The sequence below is a fragment of the Erigeron canadensis genome, chromosome 5 (assembly GCF_010389155.1).
Source record: "Erigeron canadensis isolate Cc75 chromosome 5, C_canadensis_v1, whole genome shotgun sequence".
NCBI classification, from domain to species: domain Eukaryota; kingdom Viridiplantae; phylum Streptophyta; class Magnoliopsida; order Asterales; family Asteraceae; genus Erigeron; species Erigeron canadensis.
In genome coordinates this window covers 32364125-32388221 of record NC_057765.1, presented here as the reverse complement: position 1 = coordinate 32388221, position 24097 = coordinate 32364125, and the positions used below count along the sequence as shown (strand labels likewise).

Sequence of the window (24097 nt, the reverse complement as noted above, 5' to 3'; positions counted from 1 at the left end):
AAACTTAAAAAAATTAAATATAAGTACCTTTTGTAACTTTTTAAAAAAATCTCCTCAAGTTGATACTAAAAATAAAATAAAATAAAGTATTGAGGGCTAAAAAGTGTAAATTATTGATTGGAAAGCAAAAAAAGTATAAATTAGTGAGATTTTTTCTACAAATTAATATAAATAGTAATATAGTTGGATAATGATTATTAGAGTTTTTAATTTATAGTTAATCTAAATGATGACATAAACGAGAGTCAATTTGATTAAATTGAGCGATTTGATTGGTTAATAGGTCATTAGTTCAACTATCTTATAGCATATATTAAACTAAAATTATTTTTTATGACCAAAGACAGCTAAAAAAATATTATAGCAAAATTGTATTGTATATCATCCTAGTTTTAAATTAACAACCAAAAGCTTGAAAAAGTATATTCTCTTTAAATATTTTAATTTGTGTTATATAATATTTGATTAAAATTATACTAATAAATAATACATTTAAACTCAATCAATTGATATAACTTTTATTAAATATTATATAAAATAAATCAAAGTATTTAAGATTAAAGTTTATAAATAAAAATTTTGAACACTCAAAATAAGACATATTTAATGAAATGGGTTCTTCATAATGTCTATTGTTTTTCTTTGGTGGTTTTTATTGCCACCTTTCAATTGAGATGACTCTAAATAAGACAATTCTTGATTGGTCTGAAATGCAATTAAGATGACTCATTTTGCAATTAAGTCAAGTGTAATTATTTCAAAAATAAGAACAAGGCAGGTTGTTTTGGAAGGGGCATGAAGTATGAACGTGAAGTGGGGGGCGGCCATAGACGGAGCCTACTTCAGTACTCGTGACCAATTAAATGCTTGGATTTTTTAGGAAAAGTTTTGTAACAGCTTTGTCTTCTCATTTAGCACACATCACGTGGTTAGTACATATATACGGAGGATGATTCCCAAGTCAAATTTGAAAAATCTTAACTATTGAATTATAATCAATGATTATGATTAACGTTATAATTGATTTTAATTCAATAATCAAGATGCTTCTAACTTGACCTCTCAACCTCAAGTAACCAACTTAAGGGATCTCCATCCTATAAATAGATGTAGACTTTTCTTCTTCTTTTTAACATAGAGACATAGACTTTTTTTAGCCATAATTTTATTTTAATCTTTGGTGTGTTTGGTATTGCGATTACAAAATAAAATTTGCTTTTCCAAAATTAATTATGCGTTTTCAAAAGACTGCGTTTTCGTAACTGATAATCACTTTTTTATATAAACACTTTCTTAGATTATTTGCGTTTTACAAACGTAATAATCAGATAATTACTTTATAACACAATCCCAAACACCCACTTACTTAATATATGTCAAATGACCTTGGATTATTTCATGTGCGTGGTTAGTATGTCATGTGTTTCATTCCATATATATATAGATCGACATATACTTTTTTTTTTAACATAGATAAATACTTTTTTTAACGACAATTTTATTTTAGTTTTAATATTTTTCAAATAATCTTAAATTACTTCATGTTATGGATTGAATTTGAACTTCATCCTAAGAAATAGAAACTTCTATCAGATAAGGTAATCTAAAATGTTCAGACAGAAATATATTTTGTTCATATTAAAAAAAACACACACTGCTAATCATTTGGGTGTATAGTTTTGGGTTCAAGAGTATGGTGGCAGATTCAAGCGTAAAGAGATGTAGTTGAAGAAATTTCATCTATTAGATTAACTGAATTGTGTGGGTTTTGGTTCTAAAAGTGGCCAATCTTTATTTTTAAGACGTTGGAAAATGATGAAAAGTACATGACAGAAAAAAGACATTTTGAAAAATTTCTTGTTAAAATACTAGAAATTTCAACAAGAAAATTCTAGTGAACACTATTTGTTTTCCAAAAAAACATGAAAAATATAAATGCGTTTAAATCATAGTTTTTCAAAAATGTTTTCCATAAAAACAGAAAACATTTTTTTTTACTTTTCAATGAAAAATTAGAAAACGCTTTTTTATTGTTTTCCACTTTTCATTTTTTATTTTCTAGTTTTGAATACTCATTTCATTTTCTAAGAAAATTAAAATAGAAAACTAAAACACATTTTTCATAACTAAATACGTCCTAAATTATTTATGTAAATTTCCGATGTCAAAAAAATGACTGAGTGAGGCATTTACCTTTTCAGTGTGCATAGACACGCCCAGTTTGGTTTGACGCTTCTTTGACTTTATGATCCCGTGGCCCGGGTCCTAATATTGCAGTTCGCATATTCCAATTTTTCTTCACAATGCTCTTTCTATCAAGGAAGCCTTCCGTGTCGTACCGACTTGTGGGCAATAATTTGTTGGTTAATTAACTGGGCGATCCAGAAATACGTTCATCGTCATTGTTTACAATAAACAACTCTCCCTGACCCGTACATTGCTTTTCACTAATGCACAATTCTGTGAAACAAGATGCATTGTCAAATCCTCCTGGTTCAACTTCACATAGGGCCTTACATGTCTAAGGTTACTCTGGGTTCGTAATATGCACAATGTATATTCTTTAACACACTCATGCTCAATTGTAACCAACTTGTTGCTAAAGTCAGCCATGTGGCAAGTAGTACTGAGAAGTGATGCAAACTGACTGACAGTAACAAAGATGACCGTTAACAATATGAAACCATGTTAACAATGACTTATTCGATATCATAGTAAGCATGGAAAACGTTGGCAAAATTTTGTAGACGGTCGATTTGGAGGTGATATATGAGGCTAAAGTGGACACATATAAAGGAAAACACCACAAATTCGTGTCACTCACTATAACATTGCCCAAAAACAGAAATGGTTGTTGCCCCAAACCTTGACCACCAGATTTTTATTCATATGTTTTTGGCCAATTACCCAATCTTTCGGTTATCATATTCGTAATTATCCTATGATGGCCACCACCAAGGTGGCTACTAGGAAGCAGACCTGATGTTCACATGAGATCTTAGTTACGAATCTCAAAAGCTAACATCTTGGGGTGGCCAGTAAAAGGTCTGTAAACGGGCCATGAGGATAACCAGTTAGGTAGTGTACATCTAAGTCTAAAGGACTCACCTTTGTCTACCTATCTATATCTATACTCCTTTGTAAAGAGTATTGAATTTCTTAAATTCAACATTTTTTTTTTCTTTCCAAAATACCCATACTTAAACATAATACCCTTATATACCATCCTTTCCCCCATTCTCTCTAATCATTACACTCTCTCATCGACTTTCTATCACCCTCTTCCGCCGCTGCTCTCCTTCTCCACCGCCTACCTCGCTCTCCACCACCGCCTCCCTTTTATAGTCATCACTTTCTAGCCGCCGCAACGCGCGGGCACTATGCTCGTTTTATTTATGCCATGATGAATATCAATTGAGCATCTTTCTCTGGCATCATAAACCACACACTGACACGCGAATATCGCTTGAACAATGGGGGCATATTAACATATGGCACATATATTACCAACTGCACATAATGTTACGTACATTCAAGTTTAATCAGTGAACAAATAGCACAGTCAAAAAGAATGATTGAACAAATGACTTCAAATTGAAATGAACCATACACAATATAATCAGCAGGCTCTCAACACAGCAAATTAACTCACATTCCCCAAACTACTCCTCTGTTTCTAACTTGATATCAACACGTCAATGCACTTTCATGCAAAGTTCACAGTGTTCAAAATGGATGTAGGCAGCCCTGTTGGTGTAAGTGATCTACACAACCAAATGGCTGCATTCTTTCTTTCGCGGTCTAGTTGATTTTCTTCATTTTAAGTTATGTAAATTAAGAAATACCGATGGTTTTCCCAAGCAACCATAACACCAGTGACATCTCTATTGTCACTATGGTGTGTAGTGAGGTTCTATCCAGCATAAAACCAAATACTGTTATCCCAGCTCTATTGTTCTCAAAATAAGTCACTGCACCAAAGTTAAAACAGAATCACTAATCATATTCGGTACATAGATATAGCAATTTTGACCTATTAACTTATAAATGAGTTAATTTGAGTGGTGCTATATCCCAAACAGTCCAAGTTAAAAAAATTGGCTAAAAAAATTTAATGGGTTAAACAGGTAGGTCAAACAATCTTAAAAACGATGTGTGTCATTCTTCTAAATGACATCCTTCAAACATTTGGAAAATTAGTTTTTTCAGAAGAACCCACTCTAACCTGTTTTGACCCATTACCCAACCTACCCAGGCAGTTCAATTTGTCACCTTTGACAGTTGGGTTAATAATCTTATAATTTAGTAAGTCTAGCTGACTTACCTAAAGCTTGCCTTTTCTGAAAAGATATTGTGCTGTAAGCATAGGCTGGTATCAGTTTAGTATTGTCCAACTCGTCTTCTTCACTACCAACATCATCATAGTCGGATGATGATGCTTCACACGGAAAAGCCTGGCTGCCAGGATTCCCAGGAACACCTGTTGCTGTTGTTGGGGTTTCAGTATCAGCTTCGGGTGTCTCAAAGACATCAATTGTTGCACAAACATGCCACTTGGCAGCCAGGCACGTCACACCTTGTGCCTTGTGGGTGATCCTAGTTGCACTCCTCAGCAAAATCAATAAGCCAGCAAGAAGGCTTACGGAAACCAGCTACAATAAAAGAAAGAAAAGCACCGTGTAGTAAGGTAAATCCAAAATTCCGTTATACAATGGTATAAAGGTAACAAGTTCAACTTATGTACTTACTATTGAGATCTGGGTTATGTCATACTGGTAAAAAGAAAAATATATAGCTATATAAAAACATGCTAATGCCTAATGGTAGTAAGGCGCAATCCAAAGGATAAGTTCAATGAATAAATCTCATAAATCATTTCATTAAAAAGTTAATTATTGACATCGAATAACTTTTCTTAGCATACCCGACACATTAATTGTTAAGCTAACAGATATGTGAATAAACATCATTTTATTTCTGTTTTTGGTAATCAACTTAGTTTAGGCCAGCCAGAAGAATTATCACCAAAGTTCCAAATTTTCTGATAATATTGTTTACCTAATTAAACTGGTTTTCAGCCCACATCCATATCATCACCAATTGTTTAGCTAAAATAAAGAGTAAACATAGTCAAAATGTACCAACATGTTAACTCTAACTAAAGTAAGTTACCTTAAATCAAATATTTTAAAACTTTGATGATCTTTCTGGGCTAAAAAAGGTGGTTACAAAAATAGATCAGACCAAAGTTAGTTGACTTTTCTATGAAATTAGTCCCTCACAGGAAAACTTTAAAAACTACTGTATCAATTTAAAGTGCTTTGGGGCCAACCCGACTCAACCCTTTGGTTGTTTTCATTTTAAAAAGCCATAGATACAGATGCTTACGGCAAGTTCACCAGATTTAAAGATGCTGAGCTGTGCTGTGTGGCGTGTAGTATTGAGAAGGGACGCAAGCTGACTGACAGTGACAATGATGAGGGAGAACAATATGAAAACACGATAACGATGACTAATGATTTTCAAGTGTCTTCTGATCCTAAGATGTTCCCTCAATACAGACTCAACATCAGAGTCAACTTGAAAAACCTGAGCAAAATCTTGTAGGCGGAGAATTTGCAGGTAACAAATGAGGCGGAAGAGGACACAGACGAGGAAAAACACCACCGTTCTGTAGAGCCAAGAGAAGAGTTCCAGGATACATGCTACTGTATTACTCACTACAACATTGACCAAGAAGGGGATGGCTGTGGCACCCGAAGTGTACCACCATATTTTGTATGCACTCTCAGCAGCAAAACATGGGACAACAAAGATGGAGAGTATTTTCAGTGATCTCTGCATTAACATAAGAATGATACTTATCAAATACAGATATAAAGTTTATAACTGTAAATAATATGAACTTATCCTACTTGATTTCAACTTAACGAAATGAAAGTAAACACTATATATAAGAGAATAATCTTACTTATGTCATTCTTGATTTCCATTAACTAACAAGGACACATAAAACAATTTCCTACAGAAAGTGCATCTATTCTAAATACCAAACAGAAATTCATACAATACATTATACGAGTAATTTTTTCTACTAAGATCATTTTCTCACCAAGGGATATTAGCAGTCAGACTTAATACCAGGAAGGTTGCCGTCTATCTGGTTTGCAGGAAAAAGTTAGAATTATGTCCTTGTATGAGTCAGATTCACCATCATCATTTTTCTAATTTCTAACAAAGAAATTTAACTCTTCAATATACTTGCACTTTAACACTTATAATAGTAGTAATTAACATCAGTAAAGTTTAAGTTACACCCAAAATACATTTTGTACCGAAAGACTAAAGTCCCCAATATTAAAGATCAAAATCTCTATGATCCTTGAATAGACTAGTGTACTTATATCGTAGAAAGGTCCCCGAATGTGATGATGGTGATCAATAAAATTAATAACATGTCAACCAACTTCTCATCACCAGCCATTTCCCTTTTCGATTCAGTCTTTGGTAATACTATATAAAGCACATACGTATTTGGGTCAAGCCATAACCAGAGTACCATACTTATACATCAGAACGATCCTGAAATGTGATGACACTGAACACGATGAAAAAGAACGGCAACCAGTCTCTTTACACGGACCATTTTCCATATCGTTCCTTTCATTCTCATTCCTTGATTAAAACCACATCAGTAAGTTTTAACACAAGTCAAAAATCAGATTGTTATATCAAAAACAACCTCACATCAAGTTGACTAGCACAATTACACATCAGATTAATCCTAAAGTGTGATATAGACATATAAGAAAATACTAACATATCCAAAAATCTTATACTAACTATTTTTACTTTTCACTTCATTCTATCAGTAACAGAAACTAAAACATATTACGAGTACTTCTCAAATTCAAATCATAACTAGAGATCCAAAATGAAAATGTAGCCAATCTTACCCAAAATCAAATATAAAAAAATGAAATCAAGTAGAATCATGTACCAACTTATAAGGGCCCCATCCAATATATATGACCATATGGGATGCCTTATTACAGATATAGTCCAAAAAAAATATACTCAATCCCATCAAAGACGAGTATGGAGATGTCACATGTACAATATCTCTAACGAAATAACTAGAGGCCACTTCTAAATATTAGCATTATTATTATTATGCTAAAACAAAATGTAAATAAATATATTAGCATAAACATTATAACGATAATAAACAGGAAAACAAATTCTTTGAATAATGATCACAAATTAATTCAAACTACACAAGCAATATAACATAACACAAAATTATATAATCAGGCATAACAAAAAATAAAGTACATACATTAAGTTGTGCAGTATATCCGGTCCTGACGATCTCACTTTCATCACAAAGTTTATCAAAGAACAAAAACCTTCTCAGCCCATAAATCCTAATAAACTGAGACAACGAAACAAACGAAAGCGTAGCGACTGCGCTAAGCGACAACTGAACCAGGCTGTCGTACGGCCTGGCATGTCGGTTATCGCAGTCGCTACACGCGAGATAAAAATGAGACAAAATTGGGATGATAAAAGTGAAAATAATGAAAACTGTCCATGATAAAGATGCAGTCCAATTATTAGACTGATCGACACACATCCAACGTAGCCATGATCGAAAACTATGGAGTTCATCGTACGCGTATGAAGTTGATCGGTTGAATGTTCGGCGTTTTGATGTTGGTAATAATGGTTGTGCTGTTGTTCCTCCGTGTTCTATGGCCATTTTTAGATCGCGTAAATGAAGGTGTTCGAGACAGGCGTGTGGGACTACTACCGTTGTTGATCGAGATATAATATCATTTGGTTTTTATATGTGTGTGTGATTGTTCTATGTTAAAAATATATATTTTTCTGTCGACTCGGTTTAATAATACCATAAAAATTTATATTTTTTATATTAAAATTTCGTTATATAATTATTTTATGCAACTACATCAACTAGACTGTTTAGCAAGACCCAACTATAAAAAAAATAAATTAAAGTAAGATGATACGTGTATCGTTTTAGTAAATGTAACAATTTTCTATGTTTGATATGAAAAGTACAATTCTTTTTATATATATTAACAATAATTTTTAAGGCTGTATTTAAAATGTTTGTATTTGCATTATACGGATTAATAGTTTAATACACATCGGTTTTCTTTGTTTATTCTTTTTTGTTTTATTAATCGAAATATACATCTGTAAAAATTAACTTATTAAACAAATAAGGAAACAATAAGGTGTGATGAGTCACATGTAGGATAAGTGATAAGGAGTGGTGCAAAGCGGCAACATGTGATATGAGACTCGTGATTGTTCCTATTTGCATGGATTAGGTTCCACTGCGATCGCCCCTTTGATGTGGTGCCAAATTGTGCTGTCCCTTTGGTCAACGCCTTCCATTTGTTTCGTGTTTTATGAGAGTTACAAAAATATTGGTTTGTTGGATTCATAAAAGATACTCTTTCAATATCTTCATGACTGGACCGAGCTGTTAAAAATTTATTGTTCATCTTTGTCGTGAAGAGAGAAAGAGTTGTCAAAAAATTGTATGAAGAGAAAAAACGACGTTTACTAATTAACCCGGTCAACAAATCATCTAAATATCATCTTCATATCGCTACTACCTAATTTAAAAAATAAAAAAATAAAAAAACATATTCAAACTAATATAATTTGGGATGAGAGATTTGTTTAAAACATCCTTTTTTACTTTTTCATCTTACTCCTTTATAAAAAACTTAAACCCTTTTAATTTTAGAATAGTTAATTACTTAAATGGTATTTAAGTGTTTGTTTGATATTGCTAGTTTCATAGCTAACGGTTAGTTATTACTAGGATCATACAAAACGTTATAAAATGTCCACTCAAATCATGTCTGGACCAAACCGCCGTTAATTGACCGTCAAAACCCTCCATGTGACTTTCATGCGAGAAGTAAATATGTATTTTTGCGTAAGTATCTGCAATAAAATCCCGTTTGACACCCCAAAACATATCATTTTCCCCCAAAATTCAAACACCCCTATATTACTCTTCTCCTCCAAATAAATTAGGATTTTTAATAAACTGTTTAGAGACTTCAAACTGAAAATTTTGACTTCGCCATTCAATGATGTGTACAAACGGTAAAATTACTAACTTCTTAATTAACAATTAATTTTATTTTATTTTCTTCCAAAAAGACAGATATTATGTGTGGAAATAGTAGGAGTGTAAGAAATGAACCGGAAAACCAGAAACCGATCCGAACCGCGTGATCCGAAACTGAAAAAACCGAAAACAAAAAACTGATGTGTAGCGGTTCGATTACGGTTTTCAATATTCATTACCTGCGGTTAACCGAACCAAATTTTGATATATACCTACATATTATCATATTTATGTATATTTATACAGATATGTATTACATGAATACATCATTTACATAAATATTTAACTAAATTTTTGTATTTGTTGCCTAAAATATTAACAATTTTACTAACTTTCTTTCACAATCTATGATTAGTTTTGGATATTTTAAGTAATTTTCTTATATATATACTCTTTTTAAAAAAAATTGTTAACTTTGTTTAAAATATTTATCAACAATATTAGTAATATCATATAAAAGACATTTTAAGTAGTAAATTATGATACTTTTAAATAAAAACTTGCATTTCATAAATATAATATTAAAAAATAGTAATTCAAAATTAGATATAATGTATATTTAGTTATAAAACAAAATATTAATGTAGTTAAATAACTATTATACATTGAAAAATTAATTAATACAATGTAAATTGATTGTTATAATTGAAAACTTAAACTTTATATTAGCATAACTTTAATAAATGGTTAACTGAAAATAAAATCAAAATTAATTGACTTTTTCGAGTAACCGATTTCCAGCTAACTGAAATTAACGGTTTAAAATTTCTAACTAACCGAAACGAAAAAAAAAACTGTTTGGAATTTTTAACTAACCGAATGCATAAAAAACTACCGAACTGTTTATAACTTTAGGAAATAGTAGTCGATTGTCACACGCCACACACATTAGGAAGCTAAATGCATAAAAAACTACCCATACATAGAAGGAAAACTGCCCATACATAAAAGGTTACGTGTATAAACGGCGCCAATCACGGCCCACATGTATGCTGTATTACATATGCCATGTTTGTATGGCCCAGATGCTCAAATCGTATCTGTGGTCAAATTGTGTTCTTTTTTTTTTTTAAAGTTAAAAGGGACAGCTGCTCATACCTCCCATCTTTTTTTGCACTTTAATAGTTTAATATTGATTGTGATAATAACATATTCGATCAATTTATTTATGTGAAGTGTTTGTCTATTTAAATAAGATTGATTCTTTGTCATCTTCAAAGACAAATGTCATCTATAGAGTAAATTATAAAGTAGTATCGTCTTGAATACATCTGTTAAAAAAGTTCGCAATTGATTTGCATCATAATTAATTAAATTTTAAGTGATTTTGAAAATTTGAGTTTCCTAATCATATTGCTAGGAGGGGAATAAGAGGATTTTTGTATTTGTCATTCTAAATTGTTGCTTCAGTCTTACATATTTGGCTTTATGCACGTATATTTTATTATGCTCTTACGTTGTTGTCTAATATGTTCAATTGAATTCTAATTATGTGCTATGTTTTTGCTATTTTAATCTATTTTTAATGTAATCATGCGATACACGGTTATCGGATATAGTTACTTAACTATTACAATATATTATTATTTTCAATTTTTCATGTTTGCCCGGAGGTCCTTATGAAAGCGGTCTTGCCTTTATCCACTCTCTCTATCTTAAGTAGAGACAAGATTGTCTATATTTTACCTTTTCATATCCCGCTCAAGTGATTGGGTACTATTGTTGTTGTTGCTAGTCATATTGATAGAAAATTTAAAAGGCATCTCAAAGTTTTTGTAAGCGAAGACGAAAACAAACGAATATGTCACGTCCAACTTGTTCAAGTTGCACACGAATCATCTATATGATTAGCATAAAGTTAAATTCATATTTCTCTGAAAGTAAGAAGCTAAATTATTTTTAAAGCATGTACAAAATCTAGGTTTCTGTTATTATGAAAACCAAATATTCAATTACCTTTATCGACAATTTTCCCATAGCGAAATGCACGAGAAGATTCAAGGTACCTTTTACAGTACCTTCACTTTTGAAATCAATAAAATATCATGAACCGCGTATTGATTTGTGTTAGACAGATGGGTAGTTACTATTTGACGACCCATTGGTAATTGACAGCTTAACATAAGTAACATTCTAATTAAAAATGGTAATATAATAATCTTTTATGTTGTACAAATATTTAGGCTAATGAAAGTTTTCTTACCCACAAGATAATACAGTATTACTATATTAGTTGGACTAAAATGAGTCCGTTGCAATTAGGGTGGGGGAGAGCTTGGCTACTCCTCCCCGATTTTTCTTCTCCTCCCCTCCCTTCCCCTAATGTTAGGAGCACCTCGCCACCCCTCCCCTTCTCACCTTTTTCTATTTAATTTACTTTGTATTTCAAAAACTAATATTTCTTTTCTTTTTTTTAAAAAAAAATTACTTTAATATAAAACTAATATTTCTTTTTACAACTGTAATTAATTTTTTCTGTAATTAATTTTATAAACCAATCAAAATATTAATAATATAAATAATAATAATAATTTAATGTATAGAAAACAAAAAAACACACTTTGGACCATTCTAGTAAATAGTTAAAAGTTTCAGGGTTGAAATTGAAAATATATGTCTACTCTTTGATTTTGTCTTCTCCAAACTCCCTGCAACTTAATATATATATATATATATATATAGTATATATATCCATCGATCTGGTTTCAGTTAAAAAAAAAAAAACATTGGAAAAGCAGCCAACGGTCACAAGAAGCGGCAGCAAAACCGGCACCACTGTGCCCAGACTCCTCCCCACCTATCCGGTACCGGGGGGTCGGCGCGGTACGCCATCCGGTACCAGTCCGGTGCCTTTTCCACTCCGTCCACCCTTAGAGCCGAGGTGGAAGTTTGCCACATGAAGACATCGCACATCATTGGTTTGGATGCATTGGGGACAAGACATATACCTAACATATTTAGTATCGGTCATAAGCAATTGGATCAGTCTAGTTAACCTTTTAAAAGTTTTTTGTTTAGTTTCAACTTTCAAGTTCATAATATTTTGTAAATCTATATTACTGTACAACTAGATTATTACCCGCATAATACGCAGGAAACATATACAATTAACGACATATTAAATTTGTTTAATATCATAAGTGACAAATATTTAACTATGTAATAATTAAACACTAAAAAACATGAAGTTACATTAGTGGTCGTTTAAATTCCGGTTAACAGTGACCAGACAGTTGAAAAATCGATACATCATCTATTAGAGGGCTCGCTAAGTAAGGTTTTCGGTTCTTTAGATGTCTTTCATTCATCCGGATATGTTTGCATTGTCATTGTACTTATGCTTTAACGTTTTGCTCGAATAATTTAGTTATACACTAAAATTACTAAGCAATTTAATTATCAATGTATATATCGCATATTGTGTTAATCTAAGTTAAAATTATGCATAATATCATTGTAATTTTCATACGATTATTATTCAGATATACAATTGTGATTGCTTACTATAGACTCCATATTTATTTTTTAGTTATTTATTAAATAGACCGGTTTAACAGCTGGTCCAGTTTTCAAAACATTAACTTAATAAAAAACATCATATGATAAAAAACCTATACAAAAATATAATTTAATAAAAATACATTAAAAAGAGTTATGTAAAAAAATTAAAAATTAATTTTAAAAATAAAAAATGATGTAAAATATAAAAGTATTAGTTTCTATAATTATATCATTAAAAATATTAATTATTAAGTATTAGTTTTCATAATTATATCATTAAAAATATTAATTATTAATTATTAATGTCTACAAACTTAAATAAGAAAATAATAATAATTTAAATTTATTTAAATAAAATTAAATCTAAAAATGTTAAATAAGGTATATGACATCATCAATTGATCTAATGGTTCTAATTAAAAGTTGAACTTCATCCAAGGGTCCATAGATCTCCAATTATGAATTAAAGTTTCGCTTTTATATATATTTATAAATAGATAGATAATAAAAAGGGATCTAGATTTAATGTCTTTGAAAAGTAGTCGTGATTTCATGCATTCATTTAAGTATTCGAAACAAAAAGTTCATTCGTTGCATAACCATTGAGTAATGTAATCCAGTAATATTATTAATAAATGGATGGATATAACAGGAAACAAGCTAATATTTTGTAACGTGATTTACTTCATTCCTCCAATAACTAAGTAACATTACGATTTTATATATAAGGAAAATGAGATCAGCAAATGATCTTATGGTCACAATTCAAAAATCTTTTTCATCCAAGGGTTGAAACTTTTTTAAAAATGAATTTCATAGGCTGGTTTATAGTTATTGGAAGATTAAGCTAAAGAGGGTAATCCCTTTTACCCTAGATTACTTTACAATTTAAAACGGATTGGATCAGTATACTACTAAAGTAAATTCACTTTAGGCAACATCTTTACTTACATACTAAAGGAGGGTAGCTAAGGTTTTAAAAAATGCTTTGTTGTCAAATAGATACCGTTGCCACATCGGATCTATGACGTCGTGGGTGATGTTTTTGGTGTGTGTTTCACGGTGTAACAAGTGTGTGTATAAATATAAATATAAAAGGTGATGCATGCAGAGGAACAAATTGGCAGTTTAATGCTTGAAAATTTGAATGTGGTTTTGGGCGGGACGCATGGGGTGTAGGAGCAGGAGATGCAGAGGAGGATCATCGGGGTGTAGGAGCAGTAGACTTGAATTTGAATTGTATATATGTGAGTATGTGGGGTGTTGGGAAGCATAATAATACATTCAAAATTATAATCTATTATTTAATTTTTTATATTAAAGCATGGTTAATTTTGGTATATGTGAGTGTAAGTGGGTACGGTTTTGTGAGTGTAGTGGTTGTCTCTCAAGCATTAAATGCTCCATGGTTTCCCCCATACACAAGCCGCCTATAGGCATCATATACCTATACATATACACATATATATTACAGAAAGTACATAAAGCAATGTATAGATTATGGACCGATTGGACACCACTATTTCAACATGTAATTCCCATCCTTGAGATCTACAATTGAAGCATATCAAGAAAGATAAATCGATAAGTGTGTGTATCCAAACCATTTGTTTAGTAGAAAAACATAAACCACATTCAAATTGTTCTCTGGTTTATGAATTTCATTCACGATGGCTACAAACAAAATAACTCTTGTGGAAGAACTTGATGCATCAAAAGACTTTGTGAATATGAAGGTTAAGATAATCCGTCGCTGGATCAATCAAATTAAAAGGCTTGAGATGGTGTTGGTTGATGAAAAGGTATGATTTCTCATTACAGTCTTACCTTTAACTTATATATAAATCGATCACATATTAGGGATTTACGATATGTTCTTTAATTGAATTTTGATAGGGTGCAAAGATTCAATGTACTGTCAAAAAGGACTTGGTTCCTATCTTTGATGAACAGATCAAAGAGGATACTGCTGTGATTATAAAGAGATTTGGTGTTGGTCAAAATGATGGATCCCTTTCCTGTCGTCAACCACAAGCTAAAGTGTAATTTTTACAAAAATACTGAAGTGCAACAGGCTGTGCCGTTTACATACAGTGGCTATGGTTTCTCATTCTTGCCTTTCGATCAGATTACTTTAACGAAAGCTAGAGATAAAGACACCCTGAACATTGGTTAGTAAAAGGCGGCTTGTATCATATACTGTTAAATTTGAATTACTATATTAGTAGTTTCATCAAATTGTTTTAAATAAATATGTATGTCTTTTTTATTTTATAGATGTCATCGGTTGTGTAAGTTGGTGTGGAAATCTGGAAGTGTTCAAGTCTGGAAGTCAAACAAGTAGGAGGTTCAACATTGAGTTGAAAGATTTGGAGTAAGTTCATACAAATAGTTTTTCATACCTTATATTATTTGTAATTTTATCTTTTTTTGGCGGTAAATTTCGGTATTTGTCAGTTGAAGCAAAGATTAGCTTTGTTCATCAGTTTATCAACCTTTTTAAAAGAGTCTATAAGTGCATACAGATCCATGTTGAAATAGTCTGACAGTTGCTATAAATGTAGTGAATAATTATTTGAAATTATAAGCTAAAGTTGTGTGCTATTCAATGTGGTTGTACTAAATATTAGATTTTTTTAATCCATTTATATAGTATCAAAGAAGAATGATTTGGTTGAAACATTTATACCTGATGTGTGAAATCCAACTTTGGATAATTAAATGTAGTGATCAAGGTTTTGTATATTGCAGTGGTAGGACACAACGTTGTACTTTGTGGAATGATTATGCAGTTAAGTTTAATGACTTTCTTGAGAAGAACAAATCTGAAGAGCATGTGATTGCCATCATGCAACATGCTATCATTAATGAATGGAAGGGTAATCCCAAGCTTTCACCTATATACACTTCTTTTCATTCCATTGTGGTTAGCTTACTTTGTATGGTTTTCCTCCTATAGAAAACTTGTCAGTTCAAACTGATAAATTTGGTACAAGAATTTTCATAAATGAAGATATACAAGAAGCTAATGACTTTAGGAGGAGGTAATCACCAGTAATTTGTATACTAAAAGTGTGGTATGGATAAGAACAATGGTTATATCCTGTATGTGATATTTTTTTTCTTTTTGTGATACAAACATCTTTAGGTTGATACTTAAACAAGGAGTAAGTGAAGCTTCACATACAACTTTAGCTTCACAAACTGTTTATCCCAATCGCTTAGAGTTTATTCTAAACACCGATAAGAAACAGCTGGATGAAGTCAGAGAATCTGAAGAGGTAAATCTTAATCATCATGTAATTAGTTTTAATGATATTCTATATTCACAAATAGATTCTTATTTTAAAATACGATCCAACTTCGCAGACTGGAGACCTTGTTGTGGTCGCCACAATAGCTATGCTTGAGCAGGAGTTTGGATGGTTTTTTGTGGGTTGCCGCAAAGATGGTAAGAAAGTGCTAAGCAAAATGGAGTACATGGAAATTGCAGATGAAGATGAAATCACTGATCAACTCATTAATGCTCCAGTTGACAGTCTATGGTGTCGAAAAGAAAAGGCAATCGCCACAGAAGTTGTACCCAAGTAATTTTGCAAAATTACTGACATAGTTAATACAAATTTATCAAATCTGCAATTAACTAGGATTTGTTTTTCTTTTGCCTATCTGTTTCAAAACTCAGGTTCAGAGTTACCATGAGAGTCCAAGACAACACCGACAGTGCATCGTTTGTTATGTGGGATAGAGATGTCCAAAAGTTGCTTGGTTTAAGTGCAAATGATATCCGTCAAAGGCAATTGAAAAACAATGATGATCAGGCTTACCCTCATGAACTTGAAGGCCTCCTAAATGTAAAAGTGGCATTTAAGATAAAAATTGACAAATACAATATCAAACACAAGGGCAGTGCATATACTGTTAACAAGATGTGTGATGATCCTGATATCATTGCTGAGTTGGAAGAATCGGAAAACAACAATGAGGTACTCAATATATAAAATTGTTGTCAAACTCACCAAACCTGGTACACATTTTAATGATGATCCTCTTATGAATAACTGCAAGTTCAACATTACTTATTGATATTTAGGTTGAGGAACAGCCATCAATGCCGGAGGTAGCAACTGTTAAACTTGATGAGGAATCACAAGGTGCTCCGGATTCAAAGGTATTAATAATCGATAGTATAATTAGTCTATATTATAGATTCAATATATATAGAATTTTGTAGACTAATTTCTGCATAGTTATTGTGTGGTGTCTGGGCAGGATGCATTCTCGGTTACTGGTGATTCTTTGGCCACCGAGATTGAGAAAGATAGTGAGACCAGTTCGTGCAGAAAAGAGGTAATGAGACTCCCGGTGTGGAATCAACAAACAAGGTTGGGAAAAAGATTCGCAAAGTATTATGATCTACTAGGAATCAAGATCGAAGAACCTTATGCATGCAGGTAATTGTCTTTTGAAAGTGTGTAGATGGTATGATCCCTAAACAATATCTACTCACGGAACTTGGATCTGTTTCATTTTAAATTCCGAACATAAACAGTTTAAAAATGTCGGATTGGGAATTTCTTGTGGTAATTTTATGTAATGTGGTAAACTTTTCTGATGTGTTAGTTTCATAGTTGTTAGCTCATGATTTGTGTTCTGTTGTTGTTTTGCACTTAAAAATGGAAATAAGTAGTTAACCTTCACATGTTCTAAGAATTTCCAAAATACAAACAACCTAATGCTTTCATAAGTGTAGTTATTTTCGACAACAGAAAACAAGCATGTATATGCTTAAGACATTACTGAAACTAGAATTATGATAACATGATTGTTGAATTTTATAGTAAACACTTTAAATTGTTTTATTAAACTGTAGTAAAAAACTAAAAGTTAACACAAATCTAATATAATATTATATAATCGTAAGTAAAAGTCAATGTGGTGCAAATAGATTTGACTAACTTGATGCATCACATACCATTCACTACATCAACACACAACAGAATTTGATTATGTTTACAATCCGAAAATATCACCATATATTATACTAACAGTCCACATGTTATATATATTACAGTACCAAAATCAGCATGGATTCATATTAAAACCAGTAGTAATCAAAAGAAAGTTTGTAGTCTGGACACCAACCACTTTGCTGATACATGAACTCAATTAGCAACACCTTCAACAAACATGAAATTCCACACTGGGCCCATCAACAGATTGCACCACATTCAGTTCAAATCGCAGTTCCTTACCACCTGCCACACCAGTCTTCTTTGAAACCTTCCACCAGTCTGTTATCAGAACCACATGACTTTGATCACCATCCTTGCGACCATCATACATGATATCCAACTTAGCTTTAAATTTCAACCTTCCGACATAAACACATGCGTTTGTATAGTTATCCAGGGAATGTGTACGAACAAAATGATTCGGCACCGTCTACAAACAACAATGTACATCCTAATGAGACACACATATATATACCTAGAAACTTAGAGACATTCATATAACATTAAATAATGAATTTATTTAATTATATACCAGCATGTTAGTGCTAAAAGAGTGGTCAGATAATATTAAACAATGAAGTTTTTTAATTATACCAACATTTTAGTGGTAAAAGAGTGCTCAGTCAGTTTCTTCATGAAGGATGGCCTGTCATTGTTGTGTTGGTGCCCAGCAATTTGGCATTGGTGACGGTTACTTTCCACATCTTCATTGTCGCTCTCAGTCATGTAATCCGCTGACAGACTTGGTTGAACACTAAGTGGTGCAGTCCTGCCTGTAAGATGAATACTCTGATCATAATGTAAACCCTAACTTATATCTAAGCAAACATCAATTAATAATGTAAACTTAAGTTACTTACATACTGGAGTAGCTGCAGCCGATCCAACACCAGCCTCATTAAAATAATCAAACAAATATCTCCCTTCACCAAGATTTGTTAACATGATGTCACCACCCATGGTAACTTCATGCTCATAGCAAAGATTTGTCCACTTTGGACCGGTAAATCCCACCGCACGCCAAGTGGTTCGATCTACTACCTCTTCTTCATATTTAACATCAGGATCAATCTCAACAGGGATACCATTGATGGTATAGTCAATTTCATCTTCATATATGACCTGCACGTCTTCAATTTGAACAGGTCCAAAGATTGTACACAATGAAAGCGGACATTCAGGTCATCAAGAAAGAACAATGGTGGATGCTGGTCAGATTACAATTTTCAAGTTATAAACATATAAAGAAATCCTATTCGTACACAATTCATAAATGAGTTAAACAATCAAAAACTAGAAATTTGAGGACCTCTGCATGTGTAGTTTCACCATATACTTCAATGATACATCGTTTGACATATTCATCTCCATTGTCATCCCTCAAAATCTGCTTGCCAGCACCATCAAACACAACCACATCAAAACTGTGGTGGTTCCGTAATCTGAAGCAAAGTTTTTGAGTGTCTGGTTGGATACAGGTACTATGGAAATCTCGCCAAGCACCCCCAGTTAGCATGATTTTGTTATTTGCAAAAGTTACGACACGCACTATGTAAGACCGGTAGTTGCAATCCACAAGCCTAACTGACTTGCATCCTGGTGGCAGTGTGTTCTTAACCACTTTTGGGAGTACCTAAGTTAACGCCAGAATCATGTTATATAAGCAATTTTACAAATTTATAAAGGGTGTGTTCAATATGTAAAATGTCCACTATATTTTTAAAACTTACCAACAACTCTGACAAGTTATCCTTATTCGAGACATCAACAAGAACTTGGAAAGTTATCTATCGACAAAAAGTGTGGGTGGGTTCCAAGATTCAATAAATCAAGAATAGGTTAGTTCAGATTTTGGGACCATTTTAACATTCAATAAACAAAACACAGATTGGTTCATATTCATATATTATATACCAACCCCACTTGTGGTCCTATACCCAAAAAATTCAATGATCAAAGCTATCAACACATATACAACTGTTTTACTCATCCATTCTCTGAAATCAAGTTAAACTACCCTACAACAAACTTATATTAAGGTATTACAAGTGCGTATACATATAAAAAACATAACCCAAGATACCAAAAATCTAATTAAATATAAACAAAATCACAAACCCTAACTGATTAACTACTTTATATTGTATATATATATATATGACTTTATATATCTGTATATATCCGAACTACTATAGCAGAAACATGCATAAGAAATCAAGACAAAAAATAAAGATATGTTGTACATCAAACTACCCACAAAAATACCAACTAAATGTAATTAGATTCAATGAAGGTAAAACAAATATTAGATTGAATATATCGACTAGATCTTACTTGATTCTCCATTCTGTTTTAGAGAGGACGTTACAAATTAGATAAGATATGAGATTGAATGACAATGTACTTGTGTGATTCTCATAAAGAAGTTAGTGTTGGTAGATATTTTTACATTTAACACATTTTATAATATAATAATTGTTTTAATATTTGAGAACAAAAACACAATGTAACTAAATAGTAACTACAATTACATGCATGAACTATTTAGTTACCATCACATCAACTTAAAGACACATGGACTTAATAAATAAATTATATACGAAGTGGGAAGTGTTTAGTCAACAAAGTAAAACCAAAGAAGTACAACTTTAAACAAAAAAATGATCATGCCTCAAAATTAGTATATATATATCTGGCGGCAATTTCAAATACCTCAAAAATTATATGGAGTTTTTGAAAACAAAAACAACTAAAGTTTACCAAATAAACCTTTTACATATAAAACAAATATCCTCATTCAAATAATATAAGTTTCTAAAAGAATAACACAAATGTTTTAGGTGCTTTCATTTTAGATTAAAAATGTTTCAATCTCAAGCTTCTATAAACCGGAAGAAAAGGAAGAATTGTTTGGATGATCGTAGAAACAATGTTGTTAATCGTTCTTCTCCGACACAGCACCATCCAATTACAACAATTCCTTTGTCAAATATAACCAATGGTATGTTTTCAAAGATTAAAACAATTTATGAATAGGTGTTAAATCTTATAATATTTGAATTAATTTAAACCTTTTTAACCCCAATTTTGTTTTTTGGTATAACAAGTTCAACCCAGGTTTATTCCATCTACCAGAAATAAGTACCAAATTTTCGAGAATACAATGAAGGCTCTAAACAATGGTAAGCTAATTCGTGTCAAATTAAGTTTGTCCATTGCTTACATTTGACATGGTCACCTCTAAATTCTAATCTAAAGTCTTCTATAGGTTTAGGTATCAGTTCCACTTTTGATTTTGGTAGTTCAAGCAACAGCAACGTAACACCTCATTCTGGTACTTACCAAGCTACTACTAACCCCTGTTCAATGATCAACAATAGTAATATAAGTTCAAAATGCCTTTTCGACCTTTTACTTATCAGTACTGTACATTTCTTTTTAACATAAATGTACAAATATATTTCAAGGTACACAAACGAATCTTAACTATGCTATGAATGCATTTAACAATCCAATATCAATGTGTTCTTCCAGAAGTAATTTGCCAAGTTCCATTGATCCTCTAGGTAATTTTAATAATTAATTCCACATTCAATTACTCAAATGTGTTCAATAAAATTAGCTAATTATGATTTAATTTTACTAACATTTTTTTTATATTAAATTTCCTTCCACATCAAAAACAACCACCTCTGCTGGACCTAAATCATGTAGCAACAAAGGAAAGCAGAAATCAAAAACCTCAAATAAACAAGCTAAGGCGCCTGTAAGAAATGTAAATAATCTTCACAAACAAAAATCTCAAGTTTTAAATAATATTCAGATTCCCAGAATAGATATGGAGATTAATGATGATATGTTGGATGATTCATATGTCAAAAGGAAAGGTCTTTCATTAGGTAAGTCTCATTGTAGTATATGAATATAAAATTTTTTGAGTCTAGACAATTAGTTTCTCTCTAAATTAAATTGAATTTTGGCCAACTGATTTCAGCTTATAAAGATCATGGAGATCAAATATACGAATGCTCAAAGTGTCATGCACTGCTTTGGGAAGCAGAAATGTTAAGGGGTAATCAGAATGGCAAGAAAACTGTGTATAGTTTTTGTTGCAAAGGTGGTGATGTGGAGCTACCACCAGTTGTGAAACCTCCACCTGTGTTGTACAATTTGTTTTCGAGCAAGAATCCGATTGCCAATAATTTCATGAAACATATAAGAGCATAGAACATGATGTTTTCATTCACATCTATGGGAGGTAAAGTAAATCAAGGTTCTTTAAAAGGAAGAGGACCTTATGTCTTCAGATTACAAGGTCAAAATTATCACCGAATGGGTATTCTGCTACCTGCGCCAGGTGATCAACCAAAATTCTCCCAACTTTATATATTTGATTCTGAAAATGAGGAGGTGAATAGAGAAAGAGCTATCAGGTAAACACCCACTTACAATTGTGATATATAAATACTTACATATTTTCTACAAGTTAGTTTCTTTAAACAAATATTCTTTTCTTGACAGTTCTGGTACTAAAAGCTTAAGACCCCCCAAAAATGAACTAAAACGTGATACAATCAACATACTAAACCTGATGTTAGATGGTTGCAACCCTCTTGTCAAATCCTTCAGGATGGTAAGAGATTGTGTTAAAGACAATGAATTGCAAAATGTAAGTCTACAACTTATTGCCAACAGAAATAAAGATGGTCGAGTTTACAATTTGCCAACAACTTCTGAAGTTGCTGGATTAATAATCGGTGACATAGATTCAGTACTTGATTCACGGGACATTATTTTGAGAAAGCAGTTTGGTGGTCTTCAAAGGATAAGTGAATTGCATCCTTCATATCTAGCTCTTCAATATCCACTCCTCTTTCCCTTTGGAGAAGATGGTTTTCGGCTAGGTATCAAGCACAGAGGCATCGCACAAGATTCACAGAAAAAAAGAACAAAACTTACTATGAGGGAATACTTTTGTTACACAATACAAGACAGACCTAGGGAGTACTCATTGTTACTTCATGCATGTAAACTTTTCCATCAGTTCTGTGTTGACGGTTACACAATGTTAGAGGCTGATCGATTGTCATACGTAAAAGGTAACCAGAAAAAACTCAGAACTGATACTTTCCAGAATTTGACAACAAATATAGAGAATGGAACCACAGATGCCGCATCGACTGGTAAACGTATACTACTTCTTTCTTCTTTTACCGGTGGGAGCAGGTACATGATGCAAAAGTACTTAGATGCAATGGCTATATGCAAGTCAGTCGGCTATCCAGATTTGTTCATTACGATTACATGTAATCCCAATTGGCCCGAGATTTACCGTTGTTTAGTTGATAAAAATCTCACACCCGAAGACAGGCCGGATATACTTGCTAGAATGTTCAAGATAAAATTGGATGAAATTACAAAAGACTTTGTGAAAGAGCAGTTCTTTGGTCCCGTACAAGCAGGTATAATATACATATATAATTAAGTGTATTCTAAATTGTTGGTTATTTGTAACAAATACAATTATAATACTATATATTTAATAATTGATTTTTCAAAACTTGCAGTTATTTACACAGTGGAGTTTCAAAAAAGAGGCCTGATATCGCCTATTTTATATATATTTATTTTATGGGTTATCATTCTTTTTATACTTGAGTTATGATAATTTTTATAGATTTTTATACTTAATCTGTGAATTATTTGATTATAGGTCTATTAGATAAAAGATGATGAAAGTGATGAGGAAAATAAAGATTTAAGCCAAGATCATATATGCACCTAGTAAATATTGCTTAAACAGATTTGGACCAAGGAGAGATTATGGACTCGGCTTATTGATTCTTTAATGGGCTCGGCTGTACTTAATAGAAAAATGAGGCCATATGTGCATTCATCTCATGTGGGCTTCAAAAGCAAAGAAAGAAGCAGCTCAATTTTATTCAACAAATTGGTAAGCTCCTTTAGACATGTTCACGTGGGCATAAGCCGAAAGTTACATGGGCCGAAATTTGTTAAGAAAGAAAGTCCACAATTATTGTTTTGCTTTAGTAAATTGGCGGAAGGAAAAGAGGAACCGACTTTTGTTTCATGGGGGCTCCAAGCAAATCAATCCTTTATATATATCACATAATACAGCCGAGAGAGGAACGAAAGTCATATAAATTAAAGGGGAGGTGCTTAGGGAATAATAATTGGGACGTGGGGTTTTTAGTCGAGAAGTCGGTCGAGAAGAGAATTAAGGGGGAGTGGTCGGTCGAATTGGGACAGCCGCAAAGAGACAAAAAGTCTAAGGCTTTGGACTTTCGTGACTAGCTGCAGCCGTGGAGATCAAACATCCGACAAATTTCGATTGCTAGTTAATTCTCTTCGCTTTTTATTACTTTATTATTATTATTAGTCA

At 32.2% G+C, this 24097-nt stretch overlaps 3 protein-coding genes across 3 annotated transcripts; 1 reads left to right on the top strand and 2 right to left on the bottom strand.

The window, feature by feature from the left end:
* Positions 1–3482: 3482 nt before the first annotated feature.
* LOC122600753 lies at positions 3483–7864 on the bottom strand. Its single transcript, XM_043773510.1, has 4 exons — positions 7340–7864; positions 5389–5838; positions 4325–4652; positions 3483–3971 (listed from the first exon to the last, which is right to left on the bottom strand). The coding sequence occupies exons 1-4, from the start codon at positions 7760–7762 to the stop codon at positions 3835–3837; spliced, it is 1338 nt and encodes a 445-aa protein (XP_043629445.1). The 5' UTR covers positions 7763–7864; the 3' UTR covers positions 3483–3834.
* A 6485-nt stretch (positions 7865–14349) lies between these two features.
* On the top strand, positions 14350–17137 carry LOC122601605 (replication protein A 70 kDa DNA-binding subunit C-like). Its single transcript, XM_043774353.1, has 11 exons — positions 14350–14481; positions 14576–14650; positions 14754–14850; positions 14957–15053; positions 15431–15558; positions 15639–15723; positions 15828–15960; positions 16049–16266; positions 16365–16665; positions 16773–16850; positions 16952–17137. The coding sequence occupies exons 1-11, from the start codon at positions 14350–14352 to the stop codon at positions 17135–17137; spliced, it is 1530 nt and encodes a 509-aa protein (XP_043630288.1).
* Positions 17138–17719: 582 nt separating this feature from the next.
* Positions 17720–18452, bottom strand: LOC122598926. The gene is made up of 2 exons (XM_043771399.1): positions 18289–18452; positions 17720–18124 (listed from the first exon to the last, which is right to left on the bottom strand). The coding sequence occupies exons 1-2, from the start codon at positions 18418–18420 to the stop codon at positions 17861–17863; spliced, it is 396 nt and encodes a 131-aa protein (XP_043627334.1). The 5' UTR covers positions 18421–18452; the 3' UTR covers positions 17720–17860.
* Between the last annotated feature and the right edge of the window lie 5645 nt (positions 18453–24097).